The sequence below is a fragment of the Mesocricetus auratus genome, unplaced genomic scaffold, assembly GCF_017639785.1.
Source record: "Mesocricetus auratus isolate SY011 unplaced genomic scaffold, BCM_Maur_2.0 Super-Scaffold_6730, whole genome shotgun sequence".
NCBI lineage: Eukaryota > Metazoa > Chordata > Mammalia > Rodentia > Cricetidae > Mesocricetus > Mesocricetus auratus.
Window position 1 is genome coordinate 16,912,560 of NW_024429184.1, and position 20,852 is coordinate 16,933,411.

The window sequence follows — 20,852 nt, forward strand, 5'->3', positions numbered from 1 at the left end:
TTCAGGTGTCTGTCTGTCCCTCGCTCTTAGGTGTTTTATCTCCTGGTGCTCTCTCTCTCTCTCTCTCTCTGTCTCTCTCTCTCTCTCTCTCTCTCTCTCTCTCTCTCTCTCTCTCTCCCTCCCTCCCTCCCTCCCTCCCTCCCTCCCTCCCTCCCTCCCTCCCTCCCTCCCTCCCTCTCTCTCTCTCTCTCTCTCTCTCTCTCTCTCTCTCTCTCCCTCCCTCCCTCCCTCCCTCTTCTTGGCCCTCCTCAGCCTCTGTCTTCCCGCCGGTCTCTCCTCCAGTCTCTGTCTCCGCATCTCTCTGTCATTGTCTCTGTGGACGTGTTTGTATGCCCCATCTCCCTGCACCACTCTTCCTTGGCCCTTGTTACTCTTTCCAATTTGCTTGGCCTCTTCCTGTCTTCAGTCTCTGGCCATCTATCCCTCTGTCTCTGCTCACTTGATCTATTTATTTACCCTTCCCTTATAACTCCACGCATGTCCCTGATTCCGTGCGCATCTCCCCTTGTGCTGTAGGATGTGGGTGCAGCAAGGTCCAGCACCCATAATTCTCTCCCCCACAGACGGCCCTTTCCTCGGGGCCCCGCCTGGTACCAGGAGCCCCCCCAGCAGGGGGACTGCGCCTGGAAGCCGTAATGGAGGCCCTGCAGAGGCAGCAGGCTGCGAGGCTGGCCCAAGGGGTGGGGCCTTTGGCCCCTCCACGCCTACCGCTTCCACAGCCTCCCCTGCTTGGCGCCCGGACCCGACAGGCTGAGGGGGCTTCGGGGGTGGTTAGGGCTGAAGAAGAGGAGGACGCTGAAGAAGAGGAGGAGGGAGAGGCACCCTTAGCCGAACAGGAGGCAGCCGAGGAGAGCCATCCAGCAGCCCGGTGTCCCAACTCACCTTCCAACCAGCCCCCTGGACTCCAGCCACACGAGTGGACCTATGAGGAACAGTTCAAGCAGGTAGGAACCATCTCTCCATCACTGCCAGGCTCCCTCCTTCCTCCCCTCTGGAAAAGTAGTGTCCGCCCCTCCCTCCCAGATCTGCAGGACGTAAAAACAGAGATCTAGAGAGAGAGAGAAGACTGGAGGATGATAGTGCTGAGTCAGGACAGACACCCACGGAAACATGTGCAAAGTGCACAGAATTCACTAAGAGGTATAGGAGATCCCAGAAACATGGGGACTGGCGATCGGAGGCCCTTGGGGAGCTTCAAATGGAGGTAGAATGGATGTAAGGGCCTTTGAGGGAGGGAGATCTGGAGTGTGAGGCATCCATGGCAACATTACTTCATCTGTCCTCTCCCATACCAAGTACCAAAGGGAGTGTCTCAGGCTGTCAACTGTCTCCTTTTGCAGGCTGGTGGACCCATCCAGTGTTTCCCCTGGCCTAAATCCCACCAGTTCAGCCGCAGTGTAACTGAGGGCCCCGTGAAAACTGGGCGCTGCCAGTCTTTATGTACATGACCTTAATCCGAACCCTTCCAGTGTTATTCCAGGGACAGTAGCACAGGCTGTCACCATGGTGTGATTTCCAGGTGTGCCATCCTAGTGGTATTACTCATAGGGTGTTGGTTTGGGGTATTTTCTAGAAGTGCTAATTTGTAGCTAGTGTTCTGTGGCATTAGTGTAAGACCAGGAGTGTCACTCAGGGCTTTGTTACCCTGGAGATTTAGCTCTAGTGGCTGTTTCTCTAGGGCATTGTTCTGGGTTTACAACCGAGAAAGTGTGGGTGTCCTTGTAGGTACCAGTGTGAGGCTTAGAACTCTGGGTCATGTGCGCGTGGCTCTCAAGCTGGGTCTCTGGGATTTGTTACCCTGGGAGGATTTGACTTGGAGAGTTATTATTGGAGGGTGGAATGTTACTTGTATATGTGATTCATAGCTGAGACAGAGAAGCTGTGACTCTGAGTCAATGACTCCATTACTCTGGAACTGTTCCTTTTAGACTTGGGCTGATGTTGGAGGTGGTGATGACCAGTAGGTTATTTATGTTCTGACATCTTAGGTTCTGTGTGCCATGTGGCCATGGCATGTGTCATGTGATAGCTTTTATAGTAGGCACAGTAACCACCTCTGGAAGGAGATCAGACAAGATGGCGCCTATAAGGAGTTCCCCAGCCTCCTTCCTACCTGAACTCACTCACCCTAGCTCATATCCTGGCCCACAAGGATATGAACTGCATGGAGCCCTTATACAGATTAAGGAGAATGTGTAAGTGCCTGAGATACTCATCAGTCTCCTGGATGTGGAGCATGGCTTCCCTCCTGGGACTCTGGATGCCCATCCTTAGGATGGCTAGGACTCTGTCCTGAAGAGCAGGCTGAGCCACTGAAGTACCTTCCTGCCACCCCATATTTGCCAGATGCAAGGTTTAAGCCACCTAAGGTACCACTGAGCTAGGACAGGTGTCTTGATGTATTAGATAAAGGCACCCCGCCTGCTTCTGCGGGTGGGTCTAGGGCCAGAGAATTCACATTTGGATTCCATCCATCCTTTCACCCAGTACTCTCGTCCAAGGTACCACCTGAATTGGGGTTCCAGGAGGGAGGGGGCCAGTGGAGCTGGAGAATGACCTTGGTCCTTCCCCAGCTGTATGAACTCGATGCGGACCCCAAGAGGAAGGAATTTCTGGATGACCTGTTTAGCTTCATGCAGAAGAGGGGTGAGTAAAGTGGCGTGGAAGTACCCTGAAACCTCTCCTATTGACTAGCTTTGAGGAAGGGAGACCTCAAGGTGTAGTCCCCACATGAGGTCCTCCCTGCAGAGGCCCCGGGGCGGTGGCATCTGTCCTCTGGGCTCTCAATGGTATCTTTAACCTCTGACCCTGACCCCCTTCTCCACCAGGGATTAATTAGTGCCCAGCCCACAGGCAGGTTAATCAGTGTGAGATCAATTAGGAAGGTGGGGGGGGGACTGGTCAGGGCTGGCTTGAAATAGGAGGGTCCCAGAATCCTTGGTTGTGTACAGTACACCCTTCCTCCAGCCTCATCTCTCTACCCCGCTTCCTTTTGCTTTAGCCCAGGGCACTCCCGACCTGTTCTGCAGCAGGAAGGAATAGGATTAGACTGAAGGAAGGCTTTCCCGAAGGACGTGCTGGGGCCACGTGAACTGGGCAGTGGAGAGGAAATTCCTCTCCAGAAAAATCCCAGTGTTGAAAGAATACAGAAGGGGTCCGGGAGGGATGAGGGTGGGCAGCAGTCCGTCACTCCCGCTTCTCCCCAGATTCATGGGACTGAACACTGACTCATTATCTCTCTCTACAAAGCTAATTAACTCACTCAGAGCGCAGCCTGATAAGCTGCTAATTAACTGGCTGCACTGCCCCCCTCCCAGTCTCCCCGGTCCTCAACCCAAGGCTCAGCAACCTTTTCTGGCCCCTTCCTTACTAAGAGCCCTGTGTGAGGACCCCAGGCTTTCTTGCTCCCCAAGGAGACTTGGCTATGGTAGTGTTCCCTCCCTGCACCTTCCGGGGCACCTTCTCTCTGCTGGTAATGGGGTGGCGTGGTCTGACAGCACTGCCCACACCCCGAGCTCTGCCTCCCTCTGCTCAGCTGCAGGGGGAGGAGGTCTCTCGGGGCCGATAATTTCCCCCCATTAATCAGGCCGCAGCTAATTGTTCGGGTCCAAAGGCGCTGGTGGAAGGGGCTGGGGATCGGTAAGGAATTAACTGGGTCCCATCGCTCAGCTCAGACAGGCCCCTTTGTCAGGACTGGCTGGCGGGGGTGGCTAGGCTGAGGAGTTGACTGGCCCAGGCAGGAGCTGACTCTTCTGCACCTGCTGTCCCCTGGCTTCCTGCAGCATTGGGGGTTGTTGCCCGGGGACTAACCCTCTTCAGTACATACAGAAGTCCTTCCTACAGTCCGCCCAGCAAGCTAAAGTTCTCAGACGGAATCCTGTATGGTAGATTAGAGTGACATTTCTTTCTCTTTTTTCTTTCTTTCTTTCTTTCCTTTTTTTTTCTTTTTTTTCTTTTTTTACATATTTGTAAAACAGGCAAAACATTTACAGGCTGTGCGGTTCTAATTTCAAAGCCTGTGAATAAAAGTTTCATTGGAGCATAGCCATGCCCATCCTCTTAGATGTCTTCTAAGACTCTTCTCGGGGTACAGTTGCAGAATTGGGTATTTGTGACAGGTACCCTTTTTGGCCCACAAAGTCTTAATATTTATCTTCTGCCCCTCACAGGTCAACTAAGCTGGTTTCTTGTCGTAGTCCCCTGTCCTTCCTGCCACACGGGGTCCTGCCTGTAATCCTAGCACTCCCCCACAATCCCTTTGTGGGTCCTGTCCTTACCCAAGCCTCGTGGAGATACCCGTCAGTCACCCGAGATGACCTCAGATGAGGCCTAATGTTGGTACCCTGATTTTCTACCCATTTCACACCAGGAACGCCAGTGAACCGGGTGCCCATCATGGCCAAACAGGTGCTGGACCTGTATGCGTTGTTTCGCTTGGTGACAGCCAAGGGTGGCCTGGTGGAAGTCATCAACCGAAAAGTGTGGCGAGAAGTCACACGCGGCCTCAGTTTGCCAACCACCATCACCTCTGCCGCCTTTACACTACGCACCCAGTGAGGAGCGCTCTGGGCACGGACGGGCACAGGGGCGGAGCAAGAGGGGCTGGGTGGGGCGGGCCAGTGAAGCCCGGGGCGGGGGAGTGAAGCGCGGGGCGGGGTGGGACGATCCGCTGGGTCCAGCCTCCCACGGCCCATCTGTCTGCCCCTAGGTACATGAAGTATTTATACCCATACGAGTGCGAGACGCGGGCACTCAGTTCCCCAGGGGAGCTCCAAGCTGCCATAGACAGCAATCGGCGTGAGGGCCGTCGCCAGGCTTACACCACGGTCCCGCTCTTCAGCTTAGCAGGGCCGACACCTCGGGGCGCTCCTGGTCCCCCCTCGGGTCATGGCCCCGCCCCGGCCTCGACCCCGAGCTGCCCAGGTCCCGCCCAGGGTTCTGCATCCGGCTTGCCTGTGCACGCGTGCGCGCAATTGAGCCCGAGCCCGGTAAAGAAAGGTGCGAGGGGAGAAGGCGGAGTTTGGGTGTTGTCTCTGAGATCTAGGCAAGCACTGGAACACAGGGAATACCAGAATATACGGGACTCAGGCGTGGGAAGCATTGCGATATGAGAGCAGCAAGATCTGATGCCGTAGGAGATTTTGGAATCTCTAAGTTAGTGATTCTGAGCCTTGAGGTCGAGAAAGCCATGAGACCCCAGAAGGCCCTTTATCCACAGCAGCTGTATTTATTCCACAGCCGGCCACATAGGGCATTTGGATGTAGTTTGCTACTCCTGTGGCTTGGGTCATTTAACAACAAAGAGCAAGGAGACCTTTCACATTCTCTGAAATAAACCAGCCTGAACCGATATGCTGGTCCTTTATTCACATTTTCAGAGGCCCTGGATGGAAGGAGAGACTGAGCCTACTTATCAACCTGCGTGACCTCTCTTGGTCCCAGGGTTAGGGGAGAATCACAGGTTGGTTGGGCCAGAGGAGCCTAGTGACCTGTTTGGTTTAGGGTTTGATTTTTGTTTTTTGTTTTTTTCCCCAGAGGAGACTGGGGTTCCACCCCCTCGTCTGGCAGTACCTGTGGGCTTAGCCTTGGAGGCTGCACGGGAGAAGCCGGCACCAGAGGAGCCTCCAGAGAAGAGGGCTGTGCTGATGGGCTCCATGGACCCACCTGGGCTGGGCGCATCCCCCAGTTTCCTGCCTCGTGGCAAGGTTCCTCTAAGGGGTGAGGAAGAGCTTGTTAGTAAAGGGCTCTGGGCTCGTGTACCGAGGGAAGACAGGCTTCGTTTGATGGATGTTGGAGGTGGTACAGGCAGATCCTTGCATAGACAGCCACATAATCCTGGTATGGGGTTCAAGTGAAATGGGGGGCTATCTGTAGGAAAAAGGGAGGAGTCTATGTGTGAGATCTGATTCCCCAAAACGTGACTCCCCTGCCTTCTTCTGGACAGAAGAGCGATTGGATGGGCCTCTCAGTCTGGCAGGCAGTGGCATCAGCAGTATCAACATGGCGCTAGAGATCAATGGGGTGGTCTACACTGGTATGGGTGCTATAGGCTGTCTACACTGGCATGGAGTTGGGATTTAGACTGGCATGGAGACTTTAGATTTTTCTCTACCAGCATGAGGTTCAGGGGTATCTGAACTTGCATGGGGGTTCAGAGGATTGTTACACTAAAACGGGTTAAGGAGAATGTCTAAATGGCATGGGGTCACAGCATGATCTCTGCGGTATGATTGCCATGAGTGGTCTGCTTTGTCGCGGGTCTCCGTGTTAGTATTTATTCTTTACCCACGTAAGGGTATCAACATTGGCATAGGAGCTTCTCACTGACCAGAGGGACTTGTCATCAGTGGTGTGTGGGTCTCTTAAGAATCCAGACACCTGTGCTCACCTTTTCTGTTTTGGGTCCCCCTCCCCCGCTCCTGTGCGTGTTTGCATTTTACTGTTTCTTCACCCCTTTATCAGGTATCCTCTTTGCTCGCCGCCAGCCTGTGCCAGCTTCCTTGGGCCCAACCAATCCTCCAGCTCCGCCCTCGGCAGGGCCCCCTTCTAGCACCTAGCCCTGAAAGCGGCTGTTGGGAGTCAAGAGTCCCGGTATCATTGCAGGGGAGGGAAGGTACCCCCCACCTTGATCCTCTCAGGCTGTGCTGCCCCCTCCGGGACCCAGTCCTGGGAGATGACAGCATGCCACCTCCACACCAAAGGGGTTTCTTATTCATGTCCCCTCTACCTCATTGTAAAAGGAGGACACCACCTCCATCGCTGATCCCAGCAGCATCTACCAAAGAGTTCTTCCCCCAGCAACCCCTGTGGTCTCCTCATGTGACCCCCATGTCAGTGTCATCTTTGGTACCCACCTCTTTGAGTCAACTCTGCTCCTTTTCAGGGGGCAGGTGAAGGATTGGGTTTGAATGTGAAGACGTCCCTTTAAGTCGCCTCTGGAAAATAAAGTTGTACTTCCTCCGTCTCCCTGGCCTCCCCTTCTTGCTTGGGTCTGGGAGGTGAAGGGTGTGCAGGCTACGTTGAGCTGTCCAAGTGGAAGGCAGAAGAGCAAAGCTCCCTAAGAACTGAAGAGCACTTTTAAAACAAATAAAGCAGGCTTTCACCAAGAAGAGCAAAGCTCCCTAAGAATAGAAGAGCACCTTTAAGACAAATAAAGCAGGCTTTCACCAAGTTGTCCCTGGACCGGTCCTGAAATCACTGTGTAGAGCAGGCTGGTCTCAGACGTGCAGGCGTCCTCTTACTTGCTCTCTTAGTACCGCCACGCAGAGCTCGGACCCAAATCAGACTGGTGTTAAGGTCTAACAGTAAGGGGCTTCGGTGCAATTCACTTGAACCTTTAAGATTCCAAACACTCATGGGGTCTCCCCCAGGAAGCTGCCTTCTGATTAGTGGTGTGTGGCGTGGGATGTGTGTGGCTTTTCTGAGAATCTGGACACTTGTGCTCACCTTTTTTGTTTTGGGTGGGTATGAACCTATCTTGGAATAGTGGGTGTATGAATACGCGCACCCTCAGGGAATGGGGGTGGAAAAGACTCTGTATCCTGGAATTAAAAAAGTCTTGACAGCTAGGCCCTGGAAACCAGGCTAGTGCCAAGACCCAGGACGTTACCTAGGTAACCAGGTTGCTTTGCCATCGGTCGGGTCACTTCCGACATCCAAAGCCTAAATCGTGACGTCAGTTCCTGCAAGGAGCAACGGTGCTCTAGGATTGGCCGGACTTCTTATTTGGGCGGACGTCCCACCCTCCGGCTGTTTCGGGTGGCTGACACCCGGCTGCAGAAGTGATGGCGGCTTTGACTGATGTGCAGCGGCTGCAGTCCCGAGTGGAGGAGCTGGAGCGCTGGGTGTACGGGCCGGGCGGGACCCGAGGCTCCAGGAAGGTGAGCGGTCCGGTCCAGGGATCCGTTCCTGGGGCAGGACAGGAGCGGTCCACTAGCCCTGCCCTCGGGACGAATACGTCTGCGTCTGTCCCGTCGTCGCCAGCCCAGCCTTTGAAATAACAAAGATCCGGGACCTCCTGGAAAGAATCGGACCTTTGGGGTCCGTTCCCGATGGGACTCGGATGAGCGGGGGTGGGGGGGGCGAATGTTTAAGCCTGTTTGAGAAGGGCTCAGTGACAACTTTTGCTGAAACTCCACCCTTGCGCTCACAGGCGCGCTAAGGAGACCAGACACATTTAAAAACTGATTAATGGGAGTTTCAGTAAGAGCTGAAGGCCGCAGTGGAGTGTGGTTCTGGAGCCCCGATAAATTAATTGCTCAATGAATTGCGCGGGGAACCGGAGCCCTACAGGCTGAGCACAGGTGGATAAAGAAGCCTCCAAGGTGAGAGTTGAGCAGGCCCAGTCAAGAAGGGTTAGGAACTGAGTCCTAGGTGTTCAGATGTGGGCGAACGAACATACTGTCTGAATTTTTACAAAAAAGCTTAGGTGCCCTTAGATCCTCTTTTACGATGTGGAAACCGTTTATCGGAGAATTTCTGGTAGTGTCAGGAATGCTCTGGAGCTAACTACATCAAAGGTCTGTGTACTTTTTGTACCAGCAGATTGTGTTCCCACTTGAGAACCAGCTTTTTAAAAACACTCCTGATTTTCCTTTTCTCCCTGCTGCTACTACCAGTCTTATTTGTGTGTGCCCACCCCCGTGTACTTGTCCCTTGAATATTAGTGTTCTTCACCTTCTGCAAAAACAAAGGCCTTGGCTGAACCCATCCATTCCTCAGCCTCACCCTCTAGCTGACCCTGACTGTTGGAATAGTGTACTCTTAAGAGCCTGACTGTTGGAATAGTGTACTCTTAAGAGCCTGAGTGTTGGAATAGTGTACTCTTAAGAGCCTGAGTGTTGGAATAGTGTACTCTTAAGAGCCTGACTGTTGGAATAGTGTACTCTTAAGAGCCTGACTGTTGGAATATTGTACTCTTAAGAGCCTGACTGTTGGAATAGTGTACTCTTAAGAGCCTGACTGTTGGAATATTGTACTCTTAAGAGCCTGAGTGTTGGAATATTGTACTCTTAAAAGCCTGACTGTTGGAATATTGTACTCTTAAGAGCCTGACTGTTGGAATGTTGTACTCTTAAGAGCCTGACTGTTGGAATAGTGTACTCTTAAGAGCCTGACTGTTGGAATAGTGTACTCTTAAGAGCATGACTGTTGGAATATTGTACTCTTAAGAGCCTGACTGTTGGAATAGTGTACTCTTAAGAGCATGACTGTTGGAATATTGTACTCTTAAGAGCATGACTGTTGGAATAGTGTACTCTTAAGAGCCTGACTGTTGGAATAGTGTACTCTTAAGAGCCTGACTGTTGGAATATTGTACTCTTAAGAGCCTGAGTGTTGGAATATTGTACTCTTAAAAGCCTGACTGTTGGAATATTGTACTCTTAAGAGCCTGACTGTTGGAATGTTGTACTCTTAAGAGCCTGACTGTTGGAATAGTGTACTCTTAAGAGCCTGACTGTTGGAATAGTGTACTCTTAAGAGCATGACTGTTGGAATAGTGTACTCTTAAGAGCCTGACTGTTGGAATAGTGTACTCTTAAGAGCATGACTGTTGGAATATTGTACTCTTAAGAGCATGACTGTTGGAATAGTGTACTCTTAAGAGCCTGACTGTTGGAATAGTGTACTCTTAAGAGCCTGACTGTTGGAATAGTGTACTCTTAAGAGCCTGACTGTTGGAATATTGTACTGTTAAGAGCATGACTGTTGGAATAGTGTACTCTTAAGAGCATGACTGTTGGAATATTGTACTCTTAAGAGCATGACTGTTGGAATATTGTACTCTTTTTTTTATTTTAATTTTAAATAGCTTGTTTTACATGTCAATCCCAGTTCCCTCTCCCTCCCCTCCTCCCGCACTCCCCTTCCACCCTCCCTCCCACCCTATTGCCAAATCCTTCCACATAGGGAATGTCTAGAGTCTATCATTTTACTCTTGGTAGGGTCAAGGCACTCCCCTAAGAGTCCAGGCTGAGAGAGCATCTCTCTTTGTGCTATAGGCACATGAAGACAGATTGTATACCAGGGATAGACACTGATCCACAGCTCAGAGCCCCATAGGTTGTCCAGGCCTTCTCACTGACACTCACATTTGGGGGGTCCAGATCAGTCCCATTCTGGCCTCCCCACTGTCGGTCTGGGGTCCAAGAGCACTCCCCTGTTCAGATCAGCTGTCTCTGCTGGTTTTGCCAGCCCATTCTTTGCCAATTTGCTCATCATTCCTCTCTCTCTGTCACTGGGTTCCTTGGGTTCAGTTCAGTGCTTAGTTGTGTGTTTGCCTCTGCTTCCATCAGTCCCAGGATGAAGGCTCCCGGATAGTTATAGACATCAAGTTCATTATCAGGAATGGGCATTCGAGGTGGTCCTTCCACTATTGCTTAGCTTGCCAATTGATGTTATACCTTTAGATCACTCGAGGTCACTCTGGTGCCTGATCTGTCTTCGATCCTATGATTCCCTCTTCCCCCTATTCTACCCCCACCCCCTCAACTTCCTGTTCCCCCATGACCAACTCCCTTCCTCTTTACCCCCTCTATTCTTCCCAGGTCCCACTACCCCCTCGCCCTGTTCCCCATCCATTCAGAGGATCTTGTCTCCATCCTCTTCTCTTGGGTATTATGCATATATGCATATCTTTTAGGTTCTTTCCTGTTTCCCAGACTCTCTATCTGTGGAAGTGCAGACTGGCACTATCCTGATCCATATCTAAAATCCATATATGAGTGAGTACATACCATGTTTGTCTTTTTGCGACTGGGTTACCTCACTCAGGATGGTTTCTTCCAGTGCTATCCATTTCCCTGCGAATTTCAAGATTCCATTGTTTTTTTCTGCTGAGTAATACTCCATTGTGTAAATGTACCACATTTTCTCTATCCACTCTTCAGTTGAGGGGCATCTAGGTTGCTTCCAGGTTCTGGCTATTACAAACAATGCTGCTATGAACATAGTGGAGCAGATGCCCTTGTTGTATGAACCTGCCTCATTTGGATAAATGCCTAAGAGTGGAATTGCTGGGTCTAGTGGTAGATTAATTCCCATTTTCCTGAGGAATCTCCATACTGATTTCCAAAGAGGCTGTATGAGTTGGCATTCCCACCAGCAGTGGAGGAGTGTTCCTCTCTCTCCACATCCCCTCCAGCATAAATTGTCTTCGGTGTTTTTGATTCTAGCCATTCTGACAGGAGTAAGATGGTATCTCAGAGTTGTTTTGATTTGCATTTCCCTGATGGCTAAGGATGTTGAGCACTTTCTTAAGTGTCTCTTGGCCATTTTAGCCTCCTCTACTGAGAATTCTCTATTTAGCTCTGTACCCCACCTTTCAAGTGGATCCTTTGGTGTTTTGGAGACTTGTTTCTTGAGTTCTTTGTAAATTTTGGAGATTAGCCCTCTGTCAGATGTAGGGTTAGTGAATATCTTTTCCCATTCTGTGGCCTGCCTTTTTGTCTTTTTGATTGTGTCCTTTGCCTTACAGAAGCTTTTTAGTTTCAGAAGGTCCCATTTGTTAATTGTTGATCTCAGTGCCTGTGCCACTGGTGTTATGTTTAGGAAGTGGTCTCCTGTACCAACTCGTTGAAGAGTATCTCCGGAATATTGTACTCTTAAGAGCCTGACTGTTGGAATATTGTACTCTTAAGAGCATGACTGTTGGAATAGTGTACTCTTAAGAGCATGACTGTTGGAATATTGTACTCTTAAGAGCATGACTGTTGGAATAGTGTACTCTTAAGAGCCTGACTGTTGGAATAGTGTACTCTTAAGAGCCTGAGTGTTGGAATATTGTACTCTTAAGAGCCTGAGTGTTGGAATATTGTACTCTTAAGAGCCTGAGTGTTGGAATATTGTACTCTTAAGAGCCTGACTGTTGGAATGTTGTACTCTTAAGAGCCTGACTGTTGGAATAGTGTACTCTTAAGAGCCTGACTGTTGGAATAGTGTACTCTTAAGAGCCTGAGTGTTGGAATGTTGTACTCTTAAGAGCCTGAGTGTTGGAATATTGTACTCTTAAGAGCCTGAGTGTTGGAATGTTGTACTCTTAAGAGCCTGAGTGTTGGAATATTGTACTCTTAAGAGCCTGAGTGTTGGAATATTGTACTCTTAAGAGCCTGACTGTTGGAATGTTGTACTCTTAAGAGCCTGACTGTTGGAATAGTGTACTCTTAAGAGCCTGACTGTTGGAATAGTGTACTCTTAAGAGCCTGAGTGTTGGAATGTTGTACTCTTAAGAGCCTGAGTGTTGGAATATTGTACTCTTAAGAGCCTGAGTGTTGGAATGTTGTACTCTTAAGAGCCTGAGTGTTGGAATATTGTACTCTTAAGAGCCTGAGTGTTGGAATATTGTACTCTTAAAAGCCTGACTGTTGGAATATTGTACTCTTAAGACCATGACTGTTGGAATATTGTACTCTTAAGACCATGACTGTTGGAATGTTGTACTCTTAAGAGCCTGACTGTTGGAATAGTGTACTCTTAAGAGCCTGAGTGTTGGAATATTGTACTCTTAAGAGCCTGAGTGTTGGAATATTGTACTCTTAAGAGCCTGACTGTTGGAATGTTGTACTCTTAAGAGCCTGACTGTTGGAATAGTGTACTCTTAAGAGCCTGACTGTTGGAATATTGTACTCTTAAGAGCCTGACTGTTGGAATAGTGTACTCTTAAGAGCCTGACTGTTGGAATAGTGTACTCTTAAGAGCATGACTGTTGGAATAGTGTACTCTTAAGAGCCTGACTGTTGGAATATTGTACTCTTAAGAGCCTGAGTGTTGGAATGTTGTACTCTTAAGAGCCTGAGTGTTGGAATATTGTACTCTTAAGAGCCTGACTGTTGGAATAGTGTACTCTTAAGAGCCTGACTGTTGGAATATTGTACTCTTAAGAGCCTGACTGTTGGAATATTGTACTCTTAAGAGCCTGAGTGTTGGAATATTGTACTCTTAAGAGCCTGACTGTTGGAATAGTGTACTCTTAAGAGCCTGACTGTTGGAATAGTGTACTCTTAAGAGCCTGACTGTTGGAATATTGTACTCTTAAGAGCCTGAGTGTTGGAATGTTGTACTCTTAAGAGCCTGAGTGTTGGAATATTGTACTCTTAAGAGCCTGAGTGTTGGAATATTGTACTCTTAAAAGCCTGACTGTTGGAATATTGTACTCTTAAGAGCCTGACTGTTGGAATGTTGTACTCTTAAGAGCCTGACTGTTGGAATAGTGTACTCTTAAGAGCCTGACTGTTGGAATGTTGTACTCTTAAGAGCCTGAGTGTTGGAATATTGTACTCTTAAGAGCCTGACTGTTGGAATAGTGTACTCTTAAGAGCCTGACTGTTGGAATATTGTACTCTTAAGAGCCTGACTGTTGGAATATTGTACTCTTAAGAGCCTGACTGTTGGAATAGTGTACTCTTAAGAGCCTGACTGTTGGAATAGTGTACTCTTAAGAGCCTGACTGTTGGAATAGTGTACTCTTAAGAGCCTGACTGTTGGAATATTGTACTCTTAAGAGCCTGACTGTTGGAATATTGTACTCTTAAGAGCCTGACTGTTGGAATAGTGTACTCTTAAGAGCCTGAGTGTTGGAATATTCTACTCTTAAGAGCCTGAGTGTTGGAATATTGTACTCTTAAGAGCCTGACTGTTGGAATATTGTACTCTTAAGAGCATGACTGTTGGAATGTTGTACTCTTAAGAGCCTGACTGTTGGAATATTGTACTCTTAAGAGCCTGAGTGTTGGAATATTGTACTCTTAAGAGCCTGACTGTTGGAATAGTGTACTCTTAAGAGCCTGACTGTTGGAATATTGTACTCTTTTTTTTTTACGGGACAGGGTTTCTCTGTATTGTTTTGGGAAATATTGTACTCTTAAGAGCCTGACTGTTGGAATATTGTACTCTTAAGAACCTGACTGTTGGAATATTGTACTCTTAAGAGCCTGACTGTTGGAATATTGTACTCTTAAGAGCCTGACTGTTGGAATATTGTACTCTTAAGAGCCTGACTGATGGAATATTGTACTCTTAAGCCCTGGCAGGCTCTTTGGCTTCCGTAGTTTGTTACTTGTTTGGTGTCTCTGTTCCTGATTTTTCTACTCTGTGAAGCTTACTGATGTTTGTATGGTGGGCTTGTCCTCTGGTATATTCTGCAGACATCTCAAGCTCAAACCCTTAACTGTACTCTGCCCGAAGCTGGTTTTCATCTGTTTTTTTCTAAGATGAGGACTGCGCCATCCTTGGGATCCTAGCGAGTCTTCCCTCTCCTGTACCAGACTTGAGGTAGAGGGAATGGGGCTAGAGGAAGGCCAACCAGTCTGTCCTCCAGCCTTGGGCTAAAGAAGAACTGGGTGAGGATAATTGCATAGTTCACATCCAAGCCCAGGATTTAGGAACCAGAAAATACATAGCATGTCAGGGTGCCCCATTAAACCTTAAACTAGTTCATTACATCCCCAGTCAGACACACGCTGCCACCCGAGTCCTGCCAAGGGTAACATGATTCAGCTCCTCCCCTTCCACATTAAAGTGTCCCTGGAGGTGAGACTGTGCTGTCTGTAATGCAGGAGAAGGGAGACTAAACTATTGGAATCCAGAGAAACAAGGGTTCTTCCATGTCTTTTTTTTTTTTTTTAGAGAAAGTCTTTATTAAGTAGCCTTGGCTGTCCTGAAGCTTGTAGATCAGGTTGGCCTCCAATTCACAGACATCTGCCTGCCTCTGCCTCCGGAGTGCTGGGATTAAACCCATCACATCTTCTGAGTCTTGAGCCAAGTAGTATACCTTGGAATTAACCTCTACCTCCCTCCTTCCAGGTGGCTGATGGTCTGGTCAAGGTGCAGGTGGCTTTAGGGAACATTGCCAGTAAGCGGGAGAGGGTGAAGATTCTCTACAAAAAGAGTAAGTACCTATAGTAGGTGTGCAGTCACACCGCCTCCCAAGTCTGTGTCCCTGCCCTTCAGCAGAACATCACTAGAATAGCCCCTTGAGGATAGAAGGCATATTACTGTTGATGTGGTAAGTTGGGGCGTGCTTTCTTATGGATAAATCCCAAGCCTGTGTCCAGTGTCCAGAGTTGTAGGCTGAAAGTTCTTTCACACGGCTTCCCTTAGTGGAGGAAGGGGATAGGGGGAGACATTTCTTTAGGCAAGGTTGGTTTAGCCAAATGTTTTAAATTATTGTAGCAATTAATTTTCTCAGTAACTGGAAATTAGACAAAACCCTGGCTTGTCTTGTTGCATTGAGGAGAAAGGTGCCTTGGTGAAAATAGGTCAGTGGGATACTTGGGGGGGTGGCGGGGGCAGAGTGGTTGGTGGCAGCACTTGGTGAGACCACATCAGTGGGATACTTGGGGGGCAGAGTGGTGGTGGGAGGGAGCACTTGTATTTTGGGCCCCGCAGCATGAGGTCAGCCCGCAGATGATGTTACGGATGATCTGTGGGGTAGAGTAGGGGACCCAGTGGATGCTGCTGATGACCACTATGTGGTCAGCTCGTAACTCAAGGGTCTACCCAAACTTCATTTAATTTTTTTTCTAACATTTATGTATCCTGGGGGGGGGGGGGGGTTGGAGACAGCCTGTGGGAGTCAATTCTCCTTTTGCCATGTAAATTCCAGGGATCAAACGCAGGCCATCAGACTTGGTAGCAGTTACCTTTACCTGTTCAACCATTTTGCCAGCCTCTAAATTTCCTTTATAAAATAAGGTTCCATTTCTGTTTTTTCTGTCTTGCTGCTTTGCTAGTTGAAGACCTGATCAAATACCTGGACCCCGAATACATTGATCGCATCGCCATACCTGATGCCTCAAAGTTGCAATTCATCTTAGCAGGTAATGCTAGACTGTGTGTGCACAGGCACCTGAAGGTATTGTTTGTGGAGGAGTCAGGCAGTGATGGCTTCTAGCTTGTTACGCATACAGCCTGTCAACTACTTTTTCTTTTTTTTTTTAATTATTTATTTATTATGTATGCAGTGTTCTGCTCAGACCATAAGAGGGCACCAATTTGCATTACAGATGGTTGTGAGCCACCATGTGGTTGCTGGGAATTGAACTCAGGACCTCTGGAAGAACAGTCAGTGCTCTTAACCTCTGAGCCATCTTTCCAGTCCCCAACTACTTTCTTGAATGCTGACCTGGCTCTGGACTGGGGCCCAAGGTGATCCTGTGAGTTTTGTAGTCAGCACTGGGTGTAGTAACCTCTGGACCTGCTGTAGTGCAGTGTGGACTCTACTTCAATATTCTATCAAAGGCCCACCCCTAGGATTTTCCTTTGTAATCTTCCTGGAAGGAGTGGGCACTGGAGAAGGCAGAGCATTGGCCTGAGTTGGTCTCTTGATCTTCCCAGTGTGTATCCTTTCTCTTTGTACATGAAGTCCTAGCAAGTGCATAGGCGATGGTCTGTGGTGCTCAGGCCTCCCTCACAGTCTCATGCGGTGTGCCTCTCTTGGGGGCAGCCTGCTGCTCCGGTTGGACCCAGGTGCCTTTCTCTGACTTCCTCTTTTGATCATTTTCTATCACCCATTTCTGGAAGCTGCCTCAGCTCTTATAGTGTTTGGTGTGCAGGTCACACACTAATTCTCTCGGCAAGAACTTTGCCCTTAGCTGTCTACAACAATGCCAACAGCATGCCAAGTGACACTGTGACTCTCCCTGTTTTGCCATGGTAGCACAGGGCATTCCTTTTTGAACAGTATCTATTCCCTTAATGTCCAAAATACCATACTATAGGTTAACATATATGTGGAACAATTTGTCGGTGAGTTGGTTGGTTTTTGGGGGTTTTTTTCTTCCTTTTTTAAGATTTATTATTTTTAACCATGTGTTGGTGTGTCTAAGTACAGGTGTGTGCACATGAGCAGGTGCCACCGAGGCCAGAGGCATCGTGTCTCCCTGAAGCTCGAATTACAAGTAGTTGTAAGCCACCCGACATGGGTGCTGGAAACTGGGCTTGAGTCTCTGGAATAGCAGGAGGTTTTTTTGTTGTTATTTTGTTTTTCCAGACAGGGCTTTCCTGTGTAACCCTAACTGTCTTGGAACAAGTCCTCCCTCCCTCCCTCCCTCCCTCCCTCCCTCCCTCCCTCCCTCCCTCCCTCCCTCCCTCCCTCTCTCTCTCTCTCTTTCTCTCTCTCTGTCTTTCTGTCTCTCTCTCTTTCCAAGACAGAGTTTCTCTGTAGTTTTGGAGGTGGAACTAGCTCTTATAGACCAGGCTGGCCTTGAACTCACAGAGATCCGCCTGCCTCTGCCTCCAAAGGCGTGTGTCACCACTACCCGGCTAGAGCAGGAGCTCTTTACTGCTGAGCTCTCTCTCCAGCCCCACTGCTTATTTCTAAAAGGTCGAGAGAACATACGGCAGCTTCCCTTTGTGCTTGCCATTATGGCAGAGGGTGGCTTTCCCCGAAAGGTCAGCGTCTTTCCTGGGAGAGAGCTCTGAGCCTTGAGCATCTATGCAGAGGCTCTAGACAGTCACCCACTCCACAGGTAGAGTTTTCTGAGCACCTGTGTCCGTTCATTCATCCAGAAGACACCAAGGTGGGCATGTGTTAGAGTCCTAAGTACTTAGGAGACTGAGGCAAGAGGATTACAAGTTCAAAGCTAACCTGAGTCAACATGACATGATCCTGTCTCAAAAGAGGATAAGGAAAGAAAAATAAATTAAAGGGAAACAGGATCATATACTCTGAACCAGGCTTTATTCTGGGACGAGATACACAGTAGCGAATCAGAAAGCCTTGTGTCCTCATGAACACAGCAGGGATCATTGTTTAGGAACCTGAGCTTTAACCTGTCTGGGCGAATGACAGCTGTACTGTAACTGAGGACTGGGGGAGGAGGGGCAGCTCCTTCCGAGAGGGCTCAGACACCGAGTGCAAGGGCTGGTGGGCCTCCCCCTGCCTCCTGAGCTCTGCCTCGGGAAGTAGGCATCCGCTTACATGTGCATGGACAGTTGCGCAGTCTCCGACGCCATCCCTTCCATCTTGTATGTTGCCCCACCTTCACAAACATTTCTGCCGTGTCACTTGGCCTGCACACAGCCGCAGCGTCTTCCTCTGTTTGCTAGGATACAACAGTCCGCCCAGCCAGTGAATCCTTTCCTTCTGATTCCCCAGTGTCCCTTTCTCCAGTGGTTTGCACACGACAACCTTGCCCTCGAGTCCTGATTCCAGTGCTGAAACCCCTTGTACATGATGAACCCAGACCCTGCCACTCTCCGCACTGGCCTCTCCCATTCCTTCTCAGCGCTCTGCCATTTGTAGAGGGCAGATGAGCAGAACTTGCCCGATACAGTCTGCTGCATGTCTCCTTTCAGGTCTTTCCTGGGACCTTTGGCTTAGGGAAGCCGTGTCCTGTGGCTTAGGACTACTTGCTAAGGGGTCGTCAGTAAGAGGATGGAAGAGAAGGATCTGGAGTTAAAACTTGGAGTAGGGATTTGTCGAGACTGAGATGCTCTTAGGCTCAAGATGGGTTAGGCAGAGGCACCCAGAAAAGGCCAGGTAGGACGAGGATGAACGCCCAGGGGAGGGGACCAGCGGCACAGTTGCTGCTCAGAGCTCTGGGGCCCAGCTGTCTGTCCACGTGTTCACAGCTGTAGCCTGGCCCGTGTGCCCTCACTGCTGTCCTCTTGTCTCTGTGCTGCAGAGGAGCAGTTCCTCCTTTCCCAGGTGGCCCTCTTGGAACAAGTGGATGCCTTGGTGCCCATGCTGGACAGTGCTTCTATCAAAGGTACCCTCTGTGGTTGCAGCTCGCGCTTGTGCGTGGGAAGGTGGCTGGTGGGGCCAAGGGTTCCCTGTAGGAATGCTGGATCTGTTCTTTTAACTGTGGCTGAAATTCCCGAGTAAGAGCCTAGGTTCAGGACCTCGGGCAGTTTGGGCCCAAGGACACTAGCACAAGCTCCAGCGGTCCCAACTCTGGAGACTCCTTTCTACCCTCCTAGTGTCTCCTTCAGGGTGCTGCAGAGCCCAGATTTTATTGTCAGACCTCCTGCCGGGTGTGTGAGTTTTTCTTGCTGGACTCTTGAAAGAGTCCCTGAGCCTGGGCTTTGACAGGCAGGCAGCGGCTTTAATTGAATCCAGATATCCATCTTGTCTGTCTCTAGAGGTATTTCTCTCAGCTCCCACTCCCTGCCCTGATCAGCTACCCGCCTGAGTATCTGACAGCCCAAAGCTGCAGCATAACATGGTGGCCAAGGCTCTCAGCGTGGGAGCCCAGGGGCCAGGGAAGGGACCTGGTATTCATTCCCAGCCCACCTAAGCACTTGAGGCTGGGAAGACCTAGTCCTGCTGGGCTGAGGGCAAAAGGGGTAGGGCCCGTAATAGGTAAAGCTCTCTTTTCCTGGCCCTGCTCATAGCAAGCAATACTGAGGACTGTAAGGTTCTGTCTTCTGGGTGCCTGTTCTCCCCCCCCCTCGCCCCCACCCCATGGGTCCTGGAGTAAGGCTGGGGTGGGCAGGGGAGCCCTTCCACCACCTCCATCTTTCAGGGGTCGATGAAGCCCGGCGTTTGTTTAGCTTCTCCACTCAATACTCTAATCCTGCCAACGACCTAATAGACTATTGAGCAGTCCCGGGGGCGGGGGGGGGCACAAACATCATTGGGCGGTGTGTGTTGTGTTTTACAGCTGTTCCTGAGCATGCTGCCCGCCTGCAGCGCTTGGCCCAGATCCACATCCAGCAGCAGGTACGGAAGGAAGGAAGGAGCGAGGGCTTGAAGGGAAGGTGGAAATGAGGAGGCGCCATGTCTGCTGGCACGGGGTTGGGGGATGGAGAGGACTCCTGGATCCTTGTCAGCAGAGGCCACATGGAGCTGTATCTTGGATTTCTCAATGCCCTGGGGATGGGAAAGGACTTGCCGAGGGCCACATCCAGGGCTCTTGCTTTCTAGAATAGAGGTTGAAGTTGAGAGGTACCAAATAATCCCTGGGAATTTGTTTTTGACTATGGGTGATATATCTTTTCTCAAGTTCAAAGACTTTTTAGAAATAGGGACAAAGGGGCTGGAGAGATGGCTTGGCCCCTAGGATTACTTGCTCCTCTTGCTGAGGGTCTGGATTCAGTTCCCAACAGCCATATGGTCACAAAAAAAACCACTTCTGTGTAACTCCAATCCCAGAGGATCCGACGCCCTCTTCTGGTCTTTTTGGGTACTGCATGTACATGGTACACACACATACAGGCAAAACACCCTAACACATAAAATCCAAATAAATAAAAACTGCCTCTCCAGTTAGTCTGTGGCTGCTGTTTCGGGCACCTGGCCTAGGATTGGAAGTGCCCGTTTTGCAGTTTGCTCCTTTTGCTGTAGGTTATTTAAGCACATCTTTTCTAGGTTTGGAGGGAGGGAGTTCAGTGGGACATAGGGCTTTATTCCACTCCTTTCTAAGCTATGCTTTGGCCTGCAGGACCAGTGTATGGAGATCACTGAGGAGTCCAAGGCTCTCCTGGAGGAATATAACAAGACTGTATCTTTTGTGCCTAGTGGGTCCTCTCCCAAAGCCTGTTTCTGCTGCCCCTAATGCGCCCATCCCAGTCTCTGTGCGTCCTCATTCAGACCCTGTTGTCCCCTTGACTTGTGACCAGACACTGCTTCTCTCCAAGCAGTTCGTGCAGTGGGATGAACTACTCTGCCAGCTTCAGGCTGCCAAGCAAGTGAAGCCAGCAGAAGAATGACAGCGGCTTACGTGCCAGGCCAGCGGAAGGGAGCCAGCACCAGGGCCCTGTGCCGCCCTGGCTTCGTGAGGCAGAGGTTCAGTCCAGAGACTTCCTGTCTGCTCAGCCAGGGCTCTGAGGTCGGAGCAGGTTACCCCAGTCATGACCCGCACTCCCCATCAGTGTATTTATTCCAATGACAATAAACTGTAGAGACCACTGAA

General features: G+C 49.8%; 2 protein-coding genes and 1 long non-coding RNA gene across 6 annotated transcripts; 2 read left to right on the forward strand and 1 right to left on the reverse strand.

The window, feature by feature from the left end:
* The first annotated feature begins 570 nt into the window (after positions 1 to 570).
* Positions 571 to 6,964, forward strand: Arid3c (AT-rich interaction domain 3C). 2 transcript variants are annotated; one of them, XM_005078832.4, is made up of 7 exons: positions 571 to 944; positions 2,574 to 2,646; positions 4,370 to 4,553; positions 4,709 to 4,998; positions 5,536 to 5,718; positions 5,945 to 6,034; positions 6,463 to 6,964. In XM_005078832.4, the coding sequence occupies exons 1-7, from the start codon at positions 636 to 638 to the stop codon at positions 6,555 to 6,557; spliced, it is 1,224 nt and encodes a 407-aa protein (XP_005078889.1). In that variant the 5' UTR covers positions 571 to 635; the 3' UTR covers positions 6,558 to 6,964. The 2 variants fall into 2 exon arrangements, with proteins under 2 accessions (XP_005078889.1, XP_040595833.1); XM_040739899.1 differs by lacking the exon at positions 5,945 to 6,034.
* On the reverse strand, positions 5,323 to 7,769 carry LOC121137521. Of its 3 annotated transcripts, none has more exons than XR_005874790.1 (3): positions 7,140 to 7,769; positions 6,855 to 7,057; positions 5,323 to 5,868 (listed from the first exon to the last, which is right to left on the reverse strand). It is a non-coding gene; the product is annotated as an uncharacterized LOC121137521 (long non-coding RNA). The 3 variants fall into 3 exon arrangements; XR_005874788.1 differs by having other exon boundaries at positions 6,855 to 7,064; positions 7,140 to 7,765; XR_005874789.1 differs by having other exon boundaries at positions 6,855 to 7,024; positions 7,140 to 7,750.
* Positions 7,718 to 20,852, forward strand: Dctn3 (dynactin subunit 3). Its single transcript, XM_005078834.4, has 7 exons — positions 7,718 to 7,880; positions 14,800 to 14,884; positions 15,729 to 15,815; positions 18,624 to 18,707; positions 19,602 to 19,660; positions 20,382 to 20,441; positions 20,560 to 20,852. The coding sequence occupies exons 1-7, from the start codon at positions 7,785 to 7,787 to the stop codon at positions 20,647 to 20,649; spliced, it is 561 nt and encodes a 186-aa protein (XP_005078891.1). The 5' UTR covers positions 7,718 to 7,784; the 3' UTR covers positions 20,650 to 20,852.